The sequence below is a fragment of the Austrofundulus limnaeus genome, unplaced genomic scaffold (genome assembly GCF_001266775.1).
Source record: "Austrofundulus limnaeus strain Quisiro unplaced genomic scaffold, Austrofundulus_limnaeus-1.0 Scaffold447, whole genome shotgun sequence".
NCBI lineage: Eukaryota > Metazoa > Chordata > Actinopteri > Cyprinodontiformes > Rivulidae > Austrofundulus > Austrofundulus limnaeus.
Genome location: NW_013952849.1, coordinates 366981 through 386256, shown reverse-complemented (window position 1 = coordinate 386256; position 19276 = coordinate 366981). Strand labels below are relative to the sequence as shown.

Below are 19276 nucleotides of genomic sequence, written 5' to 3'. Positions count from 1 at the left end.
CATCTACAGGCCAGGACTCTACAGTTTACACTCATCTACAGGCCAGGACTCTACAGTTTACACTCATCTACAGGCCAGCGGTCACTCTTTCAGGGATGAAGATGTTCTCATCCTTGATAGAGAGGAACGTTGGTTTGAGAGAGGAGTAAAGGAAGCCATCTTTATCAAGAAAAACTGTCCACCATTAAACAGAGGTGGAGGCCTTCGTGTCCAGTTCTCCTCCTACAACGCTGTTATTGCAAGTATGACTCCGCCCCCTGCGAGCAAAAGGTGTGAATCAGGGCCCCAATGATAGTCAGGTGATGGAGCACATGACCCTCTATGAACAATAGAGCTAATCAACCCTATTGTTAGGCGATGGCCCTCTTTTGCATGTGACTAACCTGTTTGTCCATGTGGAGGCAGTGCTTATAAGGCTGAGTTCACCTGAAACTAATCAGACTGAAGAAGTCTCTTGGAGGAGAGATGAAGCGTTTCACTAAAGAAAAACCTGAGGACCTACTTTTTTTTCTTTGATTTTGCATCAGGGCATTTGTACTAAGTACTTCCTCATATTTTGTATTTTGTCTGATATGCTTGTGAATGGCACCACCACATGTAGACTGCATGGCTTGATGTCACTTTATCTTGCATCTGTTTATTTACTTTTAATCAAAACTCAAGTGTTTCTGTGGGCGTCGGGCTTTTTATTTTTTTGTTTGTGCATCTTAGACAAGAAAATGAACATTTTCATGTACAAACAGGATAATTCAAGGATTAAGGTTGAAAATGAGTGAAATGGTGTTTGACTGCAGTGTGCACATTCTAGCATGTACTCCAGGAACTTGGCAGTGTGTTCTAATGGAAAATGCATGAATCGTTCTACATTTCTACTTGGGACAAAAAGAAAATCAAGATCTGGACTATTTTATTATTAACCTGTGTAAACAGTATACGTTCTTATCAGCCTTTTATGTACTTTAACTTTCTCTAACATGACAAACGTTATCTTGTTTCACACAACCATACAGAGTCACAGCTTAGTACTTTCCAGAGTAGCTGCAGCATCTCATTTATTCTAAAGCCATCACAATGTCACTAAGTCAGATCATTCAAAATCCATCCTTTACTTCTGAATGATTTGTCTGCGAGTTTTAACATGTTCTGCACAGTTATTATCATCTTTTGTGTGCCCTTTACTACTTTGCTCTTAGCTCTGTAAGTTACACCCATTTCCCATGACAGCTTCTGTTATTCGTCCCATTGCTTTTTCTTGCATACCTCATGATAACCCACAACTACAGCCTTTGTCTGCTAAGCCATGTTGCGCTCTTGTCTCCTTCCAGTCCACCCCTCTCCTCCCACTCGACATAACCTGCGTCATCTTTACTCAGGGTTAATGGAGCCAAGCTCTCTGTCAGCCCCTCTGGTGATAGAGTATTTATACATGAGATGACTGCTTCTGTGGCAATGGCTGCGTGGGAGGCTGACAGCCACTTGGTTGTGCATACCTCGAGTGTGGGCGTTTGTGTGTGCGTACGTATGGAAATAGAGGGAACTGCTGACTGCTCTTCATTTGTGAGAACTTTAGACAGACTCTGAAGGAGCTGTTCTTGGAAACGTCATTAATATGTAAACAGAACTGGGTTGATTTTTCCCTAAAACTGTGCAGGCAAAATTAATCACATGTTAGCACATCAAAAATAAAGCAGTGTTCAGCCTGGTTTATTGCAGTAATTTTCTTACACCATGCTTTCTAGTTTCGGGAAAGGCCATCACAATATTACAGTTAAGTTGTGGGGTCAAGACTTGAAGTGAATGAAACGCACTCAGATTATGAGCTGTGGCAGAGCTCAGATTAAGTTGAGGGGGTTGAAAAGTCACATTCCCTACATGCTCCAGTGAACAAAGCCGTTGTTGACCAGGACATAGTCCATATTTTGTTACTGTACTTGCTGGAAATCTCTTTATTGACCTCAGACTGAGGCTATAACAATGTAAAAACATGTAACCTTCTTTACAACATTCATTTTCTTCACAAGTTTTATTTTATTTTTTTGTGCCTCCACCCTGAGGAGGTATATTGCTCTCTGCTTGTCCGTCTGAGCGTTACCTGGTGCAAAATTCTGTCGCTCACACTGCTGTGTGTGCACTGTACCTCCTGAATGGAGCTATTGATTTCAGCCCAAATTAACATAATTGTTCTTGGCCCAGCGGAGGTCTGAAAACATTTTGGGGTCAAAGCTGAAGGTCAGGCAAAGTGATCTTTGTTGCCTGAATCCCATTATGATGGATGGTACACATAAGTGGTTGGTCACTGAAATTAATGATGTGGTAAATATCAAAGAGGAAGTCATGTTTAGACTTTGTTGATATAGTTACATACTTCTTAGACTATTTAAGTCCAAAAATAGTCAACAGGTAACTGCATGTCCAGTGCTTTAAATGCAGACAAGTCTATGGCAGGCAGAGACATACCAGCCGATGCTTTGGCATCGAATAGGAGGGTTTCACGTGACGTCACGATGCAGCGCCACTAGAGCGCGAAGTTCGGATGGAGGTCGAAAGTGAAAAAATGGAGGATCTTCTATCTGGAAAAATGCCCATATCTTGTGTAGTTTACGAGTGCTCCACTCATTCTAACTGAATGAATAATAAATAATTATACACTGATTAAATTATATATTAAATTAAATTAAATTATGACTCTTTTTATTAATGTTTGTCATATTTGAAGCACGTTGCAGCAGGAGGATGTAAAAAAGGGTTCATTCATGGGGGAAAAACACCTCATTCCACCCTCTGGTGTCACCCCCACCCCGCCGAACAAACCTAATCCCCCCAAACTCCTTTCTGACTGAAGACTAAAAATATTCGACAAGCTGCAAAAAATCTACAGGAGGATAAAAATAAAAAAAGGCGGAAGTTGAATAAAGTTCGGCTGCGATGGAGAGAGAGCGATCCAAAGTCAGCAATGAGATATCTGAAATTTATTACATTTATTATATTTGTATAACTATATTTCATAGTTACGGTGAAGTTTAGTTAGTTATTTTAGTGTCTTTGATGCAAAAAAAAAAAAAAAAGGCAATGAACATGGAGCTCCAGTCCAGCTGTGGACAGGTGGACCGAGTCGGACCGAGCCGCAGCTTGAGAGAGGAGCTCAAAGGCAGAGATGGAGGAAAAACAGTCGGAGACAGAGTGAGGACTTTGATGAGGATCTAGGTGATTCACTATTTAGATTATAAGAGGGAAGAGAAGAAGATCGAGCACCGAGCGGACCCTACGGTCCCGTTACCGGTCTGCCGGGGCAGACGGTGCGGTGCTAACTGAATGCTAACTACACCGAACAGCTGATGAAAGCACGTAAACAACGGGAGGTGTAGAACTTTTTATTCAGCAGGTGGATCCACAACCTCGGTACCAAACAGCTCCACGATGATTATCGTTTGTTTTTTGCCAGGATGAGTGTTTGTTCTGATATTGTTTTATATGTTAAGATAATGCTACAATAGCTGCTAACGCCAACAAACTTCCGGCACCTAACGACACAGAACTAGGGCAGCCTAAAGTCCAGATGAGGTCCACATTAAACTACCAGTAACTTAATATCCATCCATCCATTTTCTGTACACGCTTCTTCCTTTTCAGGGTTGTGTGGGTCACTGGTGCCCATATCCAGCAGTAACAGTGCGAGGGGCGGGGTACACCCTGGACAGGTCGCAAGTCCATCACAGGGCCACACATAGAGACAAACGAGACAAACAACCATTCACTCTTTCACTCACACCTAGGGACAATTTAGAGTTATCAATTAACCTAACAGTCATGTTTTTGGTCTGTGGGAGGAAGCCGGAGTACCCGGAGAGAACCCACGCATGCATGGAGAGAACATGCAAACTCTACCCAGAAAGGTCCCCAGACCAGGATTTGAACCGGTGACCTTCTTGCTGAGAGGCATCAGCTCTACCAACTGAGCCACCGTGCTGCCAGTAACTTAATACTCACTATTAAATAAACGATCATTATAAACATAACCTCTAAAACAAGTTAGCAGCTAACAACCTCTGAATGAAGTGATGCTGCAGACACTGGCCTTCTGCTCCTCCCCACCGCAGACGGTTTAAAATCCACTTCTTACGTTGTCGTTCTGTGAGCTTTCTACATTTTTCATCTTTGTGTGATGATCAGTGTTATCATATGTTGTTATAGGGTTGGGCAGAATGTGTGGAATTATTCATCAGATAAACTTTTGCTGGTTATTATTTGTCACCTGGTGATGTAAGACATGTGTGGCACCGACAGCCTCAGCAGATCTTTAGGTTCTGTCAAAAACTCATTTATCTTCATCATACGAGTCATGTCTGACATATTTGTGAACAAATTGTTGTTATATATCTTGAAATAGGACATAAATCCATACAATAAAGACTCTCTACAGTAGTTTCCTCCATAGACATTTTACCCCCTGCCCTCCAGCGGAGATCGCTCCGCCATCGAAAGCACGTGACTGAAACCAGCTATTCTAACCTTTTCTTTATTTTTTATTTACCACAAAGAAAAAATAATAAAAAACAATATTTTTAGATTTTAATCGCAAGTAATTTAACTGCAGAAAAGTTTAGTCTAGATTCACACTAGATTCACAGTAAAAATATAAGGTACAGCCAAAAAAAATACCAAAGCGTTTAACCATAAGATAAGAAATATGGTTTGTATGGAAGATCATGAAATTCTATTAATCTCTGCTGGAATGTAGCACATGTGAGTCTGCTTGTTGACAACAAAACTGCAGCAAGACATGAATAACAAACTTATACACATAGTATACCCTCATTACATAGAGACATTATTAGGCTGCTTAGGTTTAACATTAAAACTGTTTTATTGTGGTCAGGAGTTCTGCCAGAGGTTTATAACTGGAGGAGAGAGTGAGCTGTGATCAGGAAAAGCTAAACCTCTCGTAGGTTTGATGAAGTCGTTAAAAACTCAGATAAAACCGACACGTACATATGTCTGTTTTATTATTGATTTTTAAATATCTCAGTCATTTTTTTTAAAGTGTTCATTCACCCAGTGGTGACTCACTGTCAGTGTTCGGCTTTTTCTATGTGCAAATGACGTTGCTCGTTGAAAGAAGTGTGAGCATGAAGTCACTCATCACCTCCTTTGAGACATGCTGGCTAAGTGCCACACAACCACAAGGCTGATATAAATAAGATACTGCAGGAATGCTGTAGAGGCCACTGATTTTTCTATTTTTTATTTATTTTTTTGCTTCTCAGGTTTAGTTTCCAAAAATTTGAAATATCACATGAAACAAAATCTCAGAAACTACAGAGAATATTTATAAGTGTTGTCTGTTTTAATACATTAACAGTTCAGAGGTGCGGTGTACTGCAGCAGCAGAGCCCAACAGGAAAAGAAGGGCAAACTTGTACAACTTTCCAGGAAATGTATGTTTATCAGAAATCAACCACTCATGCACAAGGAGCCATCCGGGAGTAAACATAGAAAGTTTTCCCTGATTGTCTTTGAAAACTGAAATAGAGGAGAAAATTAGTTTTTTTTCTCAGTTTGTGTTTTCCCCCCCAAAAAATGCAGTTTGAATTAGGTTGTTTTACACTGCAAAAAGAAAAAAGTAGGAAACGGAGGAAAAACTTTAAGCCAAGCACAAAATAAATATCTTATATATTTTATGTACATTTTCCCCCCCATAGTCCCTGAGGATGTCCAAGCGGAGTTTGTTTGTTCGCCTGGTGCCGTGCCGCTGCTTGCGGGGCGAGGAGGAGGCGGTGACATCGCTGGACTACTCCCACAGCAGCCTGGAGACGGTTCCTAAGGAGATCTTCAGCTTTGAGAAGACCCTGCAGGAACTCTTCCTCGATGCCAACCAGATCGAGGAACTGCCTAAAGTAAGATGCATACATATTTTATCCAAGCTCATTTGTTAAGAAAAAAATTTAAGGTCTAAATTAATTAATATTACCTGTAAAAACATAATTCCTATTATTTATATAGGATTTGTTTATTTAACTTGGTTTTTTTTTTCAGAAGTATAACCAATTTGAACTTTTTTTTTATACAAACATGACTGTTGGATAGTGGTGGGCACCACTCCGCTAAAGCGCAAATCCACTAATTGCGGACCTAAATATTTAATTTACACTTTAGCGGTCTTACTAATTTTTATTATTCATAAGCGGGTTTGCACTTTCTAAAATTAAAATGCAGTACCGCTAATAACTAATTATCTACCAGTCATCATTATCTTGAACAGTGGAAAGTATGGCTGTCAATGAATCACAACACGTGATCTATCCAACAGCACCCCTCCCAGATAAACACACTTATTGTGAAGGTATACATCCTTGTTGACTGTTGCTTTGGGTCATGGTTCTCATTTCCCATAATGCTTTGTGTCTGCTTACGTAGCAGGAAGGCAGTGTTTAGAACTCCCTTTCCCTGCAAAAACAGTTAACGTTTGTAATCCATACTAAAATTTTGTATGTATTGATTTATTTTACTTTAAAATCAGAGCTACTTTTTAAATGAAAAAAAAAGTTTAAACGCTGGAGCTCAATACTTGACGTAATTGGTCGAAGCAGTCCGCCAACGGTGTTAGAAAGACATCTAGTGGTCAACTGAAGCAACTACGTGGAAAAATTTTGTTTCCCATCACAAATCAAATCTGTCATGTACCCAGAATGCATCACTTCAGTTTTCCAATAAACAGTTTTAAAATTATTTTGTTGATGCTTCTTTAATGAAAAATCTACAACAAACAAAAGAAAAAGACAAAGAAGCAGCCGAACTAGCAATCCTCAACAACTTTTTAAAGAATCAGCCGAACTAGCAATCCTCAACAACTTTTTAATTTTTACACCAGGAGCTAAAGGTCTGTTTCAGGAAATCACATCCGCAGCAATCAGCGGTTGTAGGATTAAGCTGTACAAGAGTTCATATACCACTAGTTGGCAGTGTTATGCATATATTGTACATGAATTGTTGCCAGCTAGTAAGTGTCAAATTGAATTTGTGTTTTAAAATTAGCTTCTGCTAGTTTTTCTATGGCATGAGTGTTTTTGAAGTTGCCGACCTAAATATTTTCATAAGCACTTTAGAAATTGCAGAGCTAATTTTTGGGTTAGTGCTGCCCACCACTGCTGTTGGATATGTGGTATTACACTCTAAATTATAACCGTAAATAATTATAGATGAGCTAAGTGTTCAACTTGCTGGTTTTTTTCCCCCCCAGCAACTGTTTAACTGCCAGTTACTGCAGCGACTGAGCATGCCAGATAATGACCTGACGGTGTTACCGGCAGCGATTGCAAACCTCATCAACCTCAGGGAGCTTGATGTCAGCAAAAACAGTAAGCAATATAACGTTTTGTTTTTAATGTCTGTCCCTGTCTTTCCCTAGAAATGTGGCTAAGATGAAAAGTGTTTTTAAATGTCAGGTCGCATAGAACTTTGGCATCAGACCAGGTTGACGCAGTTTGAACCTCCTGCTGCGCTTCAGTGGACCGTGCAGTTCAAATGTTTACCCAGCTCCGTCAGCTGCGTTTGTTTTCACCTTAGGATGGCAGCAAAGATTTTCTGAGGTAAAATGTCAGAGCAGGTTCAACAGATGTTGCGTCACAGCACAGGTTGGATAGAAACCGTTGATGCGACGGATGTACAAGTTCAGACAGGTTTCAGACACTTTCTAAGTGAAATGGGGATTTAAAAAAATTGACCAGTTTCTTTTGTTGAAACAAGTTTTTACTTGGATTTAGGCTCTAATTGTACTAGGTGTGATTTCACCACTTTTAGAGTTGATACTGCAAAAAGTGAAGCTGTTTGGTTTATTAATTTTATTCATTTCTTTAAAAGAAAATAAATTCTATATACAGTACTATAAAAAATACAAATCACAGATAAAATGAAAGGCAGCAGAAAAAAATAAAACAAATCTTATAATAACTGTTGCCACTTCTTTTTAAAGAATAATAATCTGCAAATAGGACAAACAAAACAAAAATGGATTCATTCATTCATTCATTCGTTCATTCATTCGTTCATTCATTCATTCATTCATTCAGTAACTTAACTTTTTATAGTTTTTTAGCTATTTCAATTTTTACAATTTTGGTGATGATGATGCCATCAGTGACATAATCAGTGACATCATAAGCGACATCATCAGTGACATAATCAGTGACATCATCAACCACATAAGTGACATCATCAGCGACACCATCAGTGACATCATTAGTGACATAAGTGACATCATCAGTGACATCATCAGTGACATAATCAGTGACATCATTAGTGACATAAATGACACCATCAGTGACATAATCAGTGACATAATCAGTGACATCATCAGCCACATAAGTGACATCATCAGTGACATAATTAGTGACATCATCAGTGACATCATCAGTTTGTTTCTTAGCTGAAGAACACGTCAGCTAAAGTTAATAGCAAGAGGCATTCACACTAGCATTTTCTCTGGAAATGCAAATTCTTTAGTTTATTTATTCATTTCATTAAAAAAACAAACCAACAAAACATTTCACACAATAAAACAATAAAAATAAAACAAAATGAAAGGCAGCAGAAGAAGAAAAAAATTCTTATCGGCTCCTTTTCAAACAAATATTTCAAACAATGATAAACCAAAAAAAAAAACACTTCAAACTCCTCAAACAGTAATTAATACAACACATTAAATCCTTCTCCAACAACAATTCGTATGGATGCAGATTATAATGTTCAAAGTGATTTTAAACCATAGTGATGTTTTTCAAATGGATATTTCAGATGATTCAGAATGAGGTTTTGTGGAAAGGTTCGGAGTAAAAATATCTTTTAGACAGTTCTTTCTCAGTTTAGAGAAATAGTTTAATTTGGTCTGGATTAATGAGGTAATGGTTAAAATGCAGAACGGAGACCAAAGTGGATTACGACCATCTCAAAACAACATTTATAAACACTTTCTGCAAGGTATTTGGAAGTTATAAAAAGTATTAAATTTGAAATTCTCAATTTTAAACCCTGAAATGTTAAATCCAGATTTTCTAATTTAGGTAATGAAATACATTTTAAAAGAATCAGACTGAACGTTTGTACATTCATTCCTTTTTCAGGGTTCCCGCGGATCCTTAAAAAGTCTTAAAAGGCATTGATTTCGTCAATCCAAAAATAAGGCCTTAATTAGCCTTAAAATGTCTTAAATCAATCTTTCAGAGGTCTTAAAAATTTTAACACTTTGTAAATAGGATAACTTTGTTTATCTTAAACATTAAAATAATTGGTAACATTTATAACAGTTTACCAAATTTACCGCTTCTATTTGTTTTGTTTTGTTGTTGTTTTGTGCTGTTAGCAATAACTTGTAGTTTGTAGTAATTCGTAGTTCATTTAGAGAATTTCATGTTGTGCAGTAACAAAACTACATCTCCCATCATGCATCAGTCCAGTCAGGAGGAGATTGTTTTACAGATTTTCTTCTTTTCTACCAGAATAATCCTGTTTCTCCCTTTGTTGTAGTTTTTAAATGATTTGGATTTAATTTGTATTTAAAAGAAAAAACAGTCAAATTTATTACAAACATTTTTTAATACCCTTTTTTTTATTGCTGGTGCCTCGTATAGGTTTTCAGTTAGAATCATAATTGTTTTTAAATGGTCCTAGAATCTTGTATTTGACTTACCCAATCTCACACATTGGCAGCAGCAGCTAACTGTAGCACTTCCTGTTAAAAGTTTGTGTACTTTCTGCCATAGTAATGTGTAATTGGGGTATAGATTTAAACAATATTGTAAGAACCTCTATGAAAGTTTAGAGACCAAGTTGTTTTAAAACAACATTAATCCACCTAGGTTTTGACCCCGCTCAGACTAGCCATGAGCTCATCAATCATTTCAGACTATTTCTCAAAAGAGAGGTCATTTAAAGGGTTGTCTGTACAGATAAGATATTAAAGTAGTAATCTGGTCATTTGTTTAAGTTGAATTTGATCACTTGTTTAGAAATAGTTGGTACCTTATATATCTTTCAGGTACCCATCTCTTTAAATATTTGTAACTTTCCCACAGAAACATTTAAAAATGCCTGAAAATATCTCTTTTAGACATACATCTTATAATAACCAGAAAGTACAAACTATCAGCTTAAATTCTTTCAGTATCATCAAACAACTGGTTAGATTAGCGGTTAGGGTTAATGCATGTCAGCATTAATTTCTGCAGAGAAAAGTGTGCTGAAATGAACGAGTTCAGAGGCAGCTGAGAATAACCATATCTTTTAGGATTGTATGCTTTTTTTTTGTTCCTTCAGAAAGTAGAGATCATGTTAGTGTTTACAATAAAAGCAGCTCATCCTGTCCTCAGAGCACTTTAGGCTAAGTGTTGTAGACACAAAACAAAGTAGAGGAAATAAACCTTGAGTCGGTCATCTCCTCCTCCTCGTAGTTTAAACATTGTGAATGTTTGGTTAAAGCTTCCAAACTATCACTCAACAGACTTTTTTTTAGTTTCTTTCCCCTTTATGACCCGTTTGGTGCTTCTCTCTGTCGCTGTTAAAAAGAAGGTTTAATGCAGTGGTTCCCTACCCTGGTCCTCGAGACCCACTATGCATGTTTTTGTTGTTTTCCTGCTTTTTAGCAGCTTCTCAGGTTCCTGTTAGTCACCCATTCTTAAAAATCAGGTGTGCCAAAGCAGGGAAACATCTAAAACATGCAGGTAGTAGGCCTCGAGGACGAGGGTAGGGAACATCACACTGTCCAGGCATCATATATATATATACATATATATATATATTGTAAAGACCATTCCAAAGTCACTTCTCTTATAAATACCAGACCATCCTAAACAGCCACAACCCATATGTGAGTTCTGGTACATGGGTTCTTTGGGTATGTGCGGGGTCATGTGTGCTACCTCTATGTGGCATCTAGTTTTGATTGGTGTCCCTTCATATTTTTAAGTCACTGATTATTTTGTTTTCCCTCCAGGTATCCAGGAGTTTCCAGAAAACATCAAGAACTGCAAAGTCCTGACTGTTGTAGAAGCCAGCGTCAATCCTATATCCAAGTGAGTGTGAAAGCCTTCTGAGCACATTTTAGCTGAATGTCACACTTGGAGTCTTACTTCGCAGCATTCTGATGTTGGACTGGGTTTTAGGAGACTTTGTGTGATTGATGCTCTCAATTGTGTGATGTTAGGCTCCCAGAAGGCTTCACTCAGCTCCTGAGTTTGACGCAGCTCTACCTGAACGATGCTTTCCTGGAGTTCTTACCAGTCAGCTTTGGCAGGTCAGTGTGTTCTCTCCTCGGAATCAGGGAGAAACCTTATATTCAGGAATGCTCAGGTTCAGGCTGTGCAGTCAGGCCATGATGGTTACCAAAAATTTAGTTTGTGTCTTTTACTCCTAATCCTGAGTTCGTTCACTTAACAGTACTGTACCTGGGTTTACTCTTATAATATTTATCTACGGTAAAAATTAATGAACCAAATGCAAACTCAAGCACCCTTTTTTCACAATTTGCAGATGCTCTAAGAACGTAACCCCCTGCAAATTTCTGGGATCTTTTTGTACACCCTGATCACCTGTCATTAACCTCATCCGTTTATAGAATGCAAAACCTCAAACTGTACCTCGGGTGTCCAACTGTCATTCAGCCTCTTGAGGACTGATTAGATCTATTTATTTTAGAGGAAAACCGTAAATACAGTGCGCTAAAAATGTAATTTCCTTGTTGCAGGTTGACAAAGCTACAGATCCTTGAACTTAGAGAGAACCAGTTAAAAATGCTGCCCAAGTAAGTGTTTTTCTTTTTTTTCAAACCACCAACACAGAGAAATACATTTTACTATTAGAAACTGCATTTCTGCAAAAAAAAAAGTGTGATAATGAGTTTTATTATTTTGAGTGTTAAATGACTGATGTTTGCTGTAGAAGCTAAAGCTAAACAGTAAATGTAAAGAAAAATAAACTAACGGTAGATAAAAGCTAAATGTAGCAAAAGGCCAATTAACAGGTTGCAGAAAATTTTCAAAGAAAACAGTGGAGTTTTTAAAGGGCCAATATTATGTGTTTCTCTGGCATATATTTAAATACTATACCATAATAAAGTATCTATGTCACCTTTAGTTGTTATTAAAATGCTGTTTTTATGTTTAAATAGAAAATAAACTAATCTTCTCATCACTTCCTCTTCTAAACACCTTGAAATTGGCCTCTGTTTCTTTAAGAACCACCTTCACTTCTGTCTCGCCCATTTCAGTGTGGAGGGTTTGGGGGGATCGTGCTCGCAGGGGAGTGGGGGGCTGCCATGATGCAGTTTACTTGGCATCTGAAAATACATTTCCTCAAAGGTATTTTTAATCTGAAAAGAGCTTCACTGAGTGAGAACTAATGTTGAGAGCTCAGCAGACAGTTAGGTTTCACTTTCACTTTCACCCGAGAGCCTGCAAGAGTCATGTGCGAGGGGAGGGGGGAGGGGGTGCGCTCTGCCATGAGGAAGTTCAGCTTAAAGACACGTCCCAGAGGTGTTTCTGGTCCTAAAAGGTGTTTCTGGTCCCCACCTGTCGTTTTGCTCCTCAGCATGGCTTCATAAAAACACTGCAGGATTTCTCAAACATTCATGAATGAGTCAGAGCAAGGCTTTGGGCATGTTTTTTATGAGAGTATAACATTATAACATGATGTAAAGCTCAAAAAAGTTGATTTTACATGATATTGCCTCTTTAAGGAAATGAGATCTCATTATGTTCCTTTGGGGGAAACATTTGTAAGTAAAGTAATTTTTAAAATGCCGTGCAAGTTACCAAAAGCCATAACATCCGTGTCCTGAATGAGCTGACCGCTTTGATCAATGTTTGACTAAAATAGCAGAAAGGATGCAAAGTAGTTCCTGCAAACAAACAGGAAAACTGCTACATTCACATAACTAAAGAGCATTTGACCTCTTCATCCTGTTAAATCCTCAAAATCTAATATTTCTCTGCTTCTCTTCAATCATGCCTCTTTTTTTTTTTTTTACTTCCACACCTCCAACCGAGGGATTAAATTCCACTGTGTTACATAAAGGGCCTCTTTACTCGGCCACTTGCTGTGACAGGTTTTAGAATCCTCAACTAACTCAGTGTTGAGGATTATTTCACAATTTTCACAGGGAAACTGAACATCCCACAAGTATTAGAGAAGTGCTCCAGGTGCTTTTCACGGACATTATTTTCTTCTTTTGGTCCTTTTTTTTTCTTTCACGCCTCACTTGCTGTATCATTTTATGGCCTCCCCAGTTCCTCTGCAAAACAGTTTCTTACTTTCTTTCTGTTGCTCGTGGACGAGCGTCCTCCTGTGACCTCGCTCCTCTCGGTCAGCGGCAGGCCGGCTCGCAGTGCAGCGCAGTCGGCGCTGCAGCTCGCAGCGGATCTTCTTTTCTCGCTGTGTTTATGTGACAGAGGCCAGACCTGTTGGAAGCTGGAGGCCCGACAAAGAAAAGGACTAATGATCGGGAAGGTTGCCAGAGCAACACACAAGTATTTCACAGATGTAAACAAATGTGTGCGTGTGCAAAGGGGTGCTGCAGAAGTCTTTTCAGGGCTTCCATACAGAAAGTTTGGTGTGCTTCCTCTTTTCTCACGCTACGTGGACACACAGCGAGCACATGCATAAACCAAACGTCTGGCTGGGTTTTAAAGAGTTCAACACAACTGGAGGTCACAAGCCTTGGTAGAGTTTTTGTCTGGTTTTTTTTTCCTCCAGTGACCTCACTTTCCAACTGAGCGAGCAAAGCTTGTTCCTCCTCAGCTTTCACGAGGCTCTGTGGTGTTCTTGCCAGTCTTGATGTAATCGTGTGATAAGCTGGCTAATGCTCGGTTTTACAGTGATGAGTAACGTTTTCGCGTCGCACCGAATCGCAGTCAGGTTTAAATTATTTTTATAACTCGGGCCGTATGTCTGACATTCCTGTTTTATGAGAGGTTGATGAAAGCAAAACAAGACTCCACAGTTATGGGCCTGGGCTTTCCGTGCCGCTCTGCAGATCAGCTCTGTTTAAGTCAAACCGTTCCTGCTGTAAAATGCTCAGTGGCTCTGGTCCCAAACAGAGCTTTGTTTTGGTTTCACTCCAAAATAATTTGTTTAATTATGATTTTTTTTAATCCCCCTCTTCCTTAAGTGAAAGGCCAATATTGACCTGTGTATTTACTGTTAGAAAAATATCTCAAACTGTAGAGATTTTGACAACTTTTGAGAGTTTAACCAGTTTAATCCCACCAGCAAGATATTTTAGACCTGAAAGAACCCCAAAATGATGTATGTTACATCAGGTGGTCCCAAACTTTTCAATGCTATAGCCCCCCAAACAGCATAAGCATTTGGCTGGGGACCCCCTATGCAAATCTACAAACAATGCCACAAAATATGTAAAATGTTGTTTAAATCACTTTTACAAAATATAACATTAAAAAATTTTATTAGGTAAAATGTCTAAACACTGTTAAAATCCCACTGACAAACAGCTGTTGACGATAAGAACAGAACAAAAGGAATCAAACTGCTCTCCTAAATAACATTTCAATATATTTTTATAAATTATATTTTCAAATAATGAMTGAAAAACWGATTKAATTTRATGATAATTWAAAATATWCATTAGATTTAAATTTTAGGTTTTTGCCTTTTTTCCRCWRKTRATCCCCTCCAGCTTTCTGAGGACCCCATAATGCTCCCTGGCGACCCCCCGGGGGCCGTGGCCCCCACTTTGAAAAACACTGTGCTACATCACAGTCATTCCTACTGTTAAACTTGTACCCATGCCTTGTTATAACATGTTATGCATGTTATTGTTATTTATATTTTTCATGTATGTAATAGGTTAGAATAAAAGATTTGTGTCAGTTTAGACTACGCTGTTTCCCACCGGCAACAATTGTTGCCGAGTACAAAACCTACATTTTCACTAACACATTCAACAAAAAATGAAAAAAATCATAAATATTATGTCTAAGAGAGGTCTAAGGAATGAATTGCATGCAGTTATTTTGCAGGGGGAATTTTGGGATTAAATGGGTTAATCATTAGCAAAGAAGAAGAAAGTACATCTACAACTAATTAACTTTTGGAGTCGTCTGGAGTTGAAGACATTTTGCTTGCTGTCTTCAGAGCTTTAAAAATGAATAACTGAAGAGTACTTCTAAACTTTAAACTGCATGAAAACCTTTGGAGTCAATCTAAATCAACATAGCCACTAGGGCTGTGTATTGGCAAGAATTTGGCGATACGATACATATCATAACAGAGGGGTAACGATACAATATATCCCGATATATTGCGATACTGTAAACAAGGCAATTTATTGCGATATATTGCGATTTTTTTGTCCAAAAATTCTATTAAATAAAAACCTGGGGAAAAAAAAGGAAAGCTAATGTTTACTTATAATGCTAATGCTACCCTTACTCTCTGGCGCTCAAGAGGTAGAGGAGCCAAATGGCTGGCTCACTGCTGCCAACTAGTGGCCAGAGGCTGAACTACAACATAAAAATGAACGGTTGGCAAGAAGGTTGACATTTTAAACCTTAATTAAAAATCGATACAGGGCTTTGGAATATCGATACAGTATCGGGAAATGAAATATCGCGATATTTCAGTGTATCGATATTTTCTTACACCCCTAATAGCCACTCAGCTAAGCAACCTTATCAAACATAAAACTCAGCTTTACAGACATGGAGTTTGACGTTATTGTTCTTTACTCATACTCACAGCGCCGTCTCATTACTCATTTCTCATCATATAATGATCTTAATCTAATACTCTGGCATAAAAGACAATGGGTGATATGTATATTTTCAAGGAATGTTAGGCATTTAATTCTCTTTGGAAAGAATCCACTTAAAACAGTTTGTGAATTGATTATCAAGCTAAAAACCCTGTCGCACTATAACGTTTAAGACAGTGGTTCTTAACCTGGGTTCTATCGAACCTTAGGGATTCGATGAGCCGGTCTCGGGTTTGGCGGAGCCTCTGCCACGGAGGTAAAGACACACTTGTGTAAAGTCATGATGACACGCCCCGCTTGGCCATCACTTGCTGCAGATCACGTGAGATTGCTTGGCCAATCAGTGCTGGCCCCAAAAAAGTATTTTGGGGATTCAAAACGACAAAAAAACTAATTAACTTTAAAATTAAAAAAGTTACTAGAAATGTTAAATTCTTCAAAAAAATCCTAATTTATATTTTATTAGTAAAACAGTAAAAAAATAGTTTTGGGGGGCCAAAATATTTTTTAGGCCAGAATAAAGTCATACTGTAATTTGTTGTGAGTTCATGCACTGTGTTGGTTTTGTTCTTTGAGCAAGGTGATGTTCATGCACGGCTCATTTTATACACAAGTAAAAAAACATATACCTTTGTCTTGAATTTGGAAAAAAACAAATCATATTTTATTTATCACTAAAAAGGGTTCAGTGAATGCGCATACGAAACTGGTGGGTTTGGTACCTCAAAAAAGGTTAAGGACCACTGGTTTAAGAGAACTTGGGAAATGCTGAAGATGGAATAAAAAATCAGTTGGAAGCCTCATCTGACCAATGAATAACTTATCTATAACTTGTGCCTAGCTTATACATAACTTACTGTCTACAAGAATATATCGGGATATTTGAGCAGGAGTTTTTTCAGACAAGAGCCATCGTCAGCATGAGAGACCAAATTTTCATGTTTTTTATAATTTGTCTAAAATATTATCATGACATGGCCTTAAACTATTTTATCTTCTTTAATCATAAACACTGAAGGGGTAAACCCCACTTCCTATCAGTGGCAGAGCTAGACTCTTATGCAAGGGGGGTGGCCAAGGCTTTATCTTTGGGGGACACAAACAAAAAGGACACAATTCTGTTCCTCGAACCTGGTACTGAAACATACGTTCTAACAGTTTTCAGAACCCATATGCATTTCCTTATTCACCCTCTCTCCCTCTATCACACACACACACACACACACACACACACACACACACACACACACACACACACACACACACACACACACACACATACACACACATACACACAGTTATCATAGTAGTCATCTTCAAGGCATGGATCCCCCACTTTACATTAACAGTATGACTTATAAATGGGAAATACTTTCAGCAAACACAAGATCTATGAATGAAATACACCGAGGCTTTTATTTAGCACATTTGTGTCTTGACAATTGGCTCTAAATCACAAATACATGGAGACCTGCTCAAAATGTTTCAATTCAAAAATACTTTATTGATCCCAGAGGGAAATTTGGTAATTTTTGTATAGTAGTTGATGAGATCACTTTAGCCACCTGTCCGTCCGTCTTTTCACCTTATGAGACTAAATAATGAAGGCCTGTGATGATTCCAACAAAGCTGCTGATTGTAGGTCAACGGGGGGACATCAGCGATGGTTGGCGTCAAGTTCAGTTTTTCTGTTTTTAGGATTTAGAAATTTATTTTAAAAATGACTATTTTAAAAAACTTTTTGTGCTTGTGTTTGGGATAAATACTGGGTGAATTTTATTTAACAAGAGAATATGAATCTGTTTTAGACTAAAATCAAATCTATAAGAAGCTGAAATGTCCATTTTTTTATTTAAGTTTTTTAAAAATCAGCTTGTTTTACAGAGTTGTTGGAAATGTGAGCCTGTGACCTAAATGTGATGAGAAATTCTGGAGCAAGGCTTCAGGCAAGCACACGTCACATTTTCCATTATTTAAAGTGTAATTCTGTCACGCTGAGTTTTAAAAGTTAAATTAATTTTCACATAACATCAGTCAGTAGTAAAGAGAAAAGGAGAATATGTGTGCTCCCTAAAATATATAAAGTGTTACGATGAAAACTTTTTTCAGCATTTCACCTGTTAAACCATTTTAAACTAAGATCGTCTTGTGTTAATTAATGCCACACTAAAGTATGTGCTGTGAACGACTCTCAGCTACACATCAAATCTTTGCTCAGAATCTTTCAAATGACTGAGTTAGAGTTGTTGTTGTTTGGTTGTCTGTTGTGGTTGTCTTGTGTGGGATGGATTCCATACGTTAAATAGCTGTAGTGAACTCTCAGTGATTACTTCTTTAAAGTTTCATCAGAATCTGCTCCATCAGTCTCGTCTACTATCATCCCAAGTTTGTTTGGTATCTGTAAAGTCAGCTGAAGTGTAGCCAGTTGTTTCTTAACCCTCCTATCGTCTTTGGGGTCAATTTGACCCCATTCAATGTTTATCATTCAAAAAATAGTAGTTAACTTTTTTTCTTTTGCTTCATATTTCATGACTTTTCCTAATTTGATGGGGACAACTGATAAAACATAAAATTTTCTTGATGATATTTTTTCAATGAGCTGAACACATACTGCACGCATTGGTCGTCCTCAGGGGTCAATTTGACCCCACGCTGTTTTAGCTGTTAAAACGTGTCTGTCAGTGTGTGTGACCTAACATGACCACACCTGCAGGTGCAGTTGATACATTTGAGTTGATATATTTTCTTTTATGTATTATTTATTTTGATGTGTGTGAGTGTGACCTTCTGAGCTCACACCTGTCAAAGTAGAACTGCTTTTTCCCGCACTGCGGAGGGTTGGGTATTCCCGCAAAGACATTGGTAGTTCATGCAAAGTCAGGGAGGAGCAAATATAAAAGCTTGCATCTCTGTCCTCTATTCAAATCATTCCTCATTGTGCTCTGAGTATACTGCAATCTGCACGCTCTCTCTTTGAAAATGTCTTCAGGGAAAAGGTTTACTGTCACAGGTGTTTTGGAACAGCTCTTGGACAGTGAAAGTGACTTAGAGGAGATTGTCTCTGAGACAGAGGACTGTGTTCAGGAGGACCCTGATATTAAGGAATTCTCATCGGATGAGAATGAGAGTGTTGACCCTCCTGTTGTCTCTCAACCACCTGCAGACATGATCTCTTCCAAAAATCGAAAGATACTAGGGCTGTGTATTGGCAAGAATTTGGCGATACGATGCATATCATGACAGAAGGGTCACGATACGATATATCCCGATATATTTCGATACTGTAAACAAGGCGAGATATTGTGATACTTTTGGCCCAAAAATTATATTAAATAAAAACCTCTTGCAGGGGAAAAAAAATACATTGTCTCAGAAAATTCTAATATTACAGACATACTTTTGATACATTTAGCTGTGTTCTGCTTTGTGGTTTATTTTATTTGTTTCATATTTTATCCATGTTTTCAATTATTAGACTAAATTTGCCAATAAATAGTTTGAAAATATATTTTTTGC

The 19276-nt window shown here is 38.1% G+C and overlaps 1 protein-coding gene across 3 annotated transcripts in view; it reads left to right on the top strand.

Moving 5' to 3' along the window:
* The window catches only part of erbin (erbb2 interacting protein), a 106476-nt gene that overhangs the window by 46859 nt on the left and 40341 nt on the right, over positions 1-19276 (top strand). For all 3 annotated transcript variants that reach the window (XM_014024934.1, XM_014024933.1, XM_014024935.1), the window contains exons 3-7: positions 5700-5894; positions 7238-7355; positions 10985-11063; positions 11195-11284; positions 11735-11791. In XM_014024934.1, coding sequence (XP_013880388.1) covers positions 5709-5894; positions 7238-7355; positions 10985-11063; positions 11195-11284; positions 11735-11791 — 530 coding nt within the window. In that variant the 5' untranslated portion in view covers positions 5700-5708. The remainder of the gene's footprint in view (positions 1-5699; positions 5895-7237; positions 7356-10984; positions 11064-11194; positions 11285-11734; positions 11792-19276) is intronic.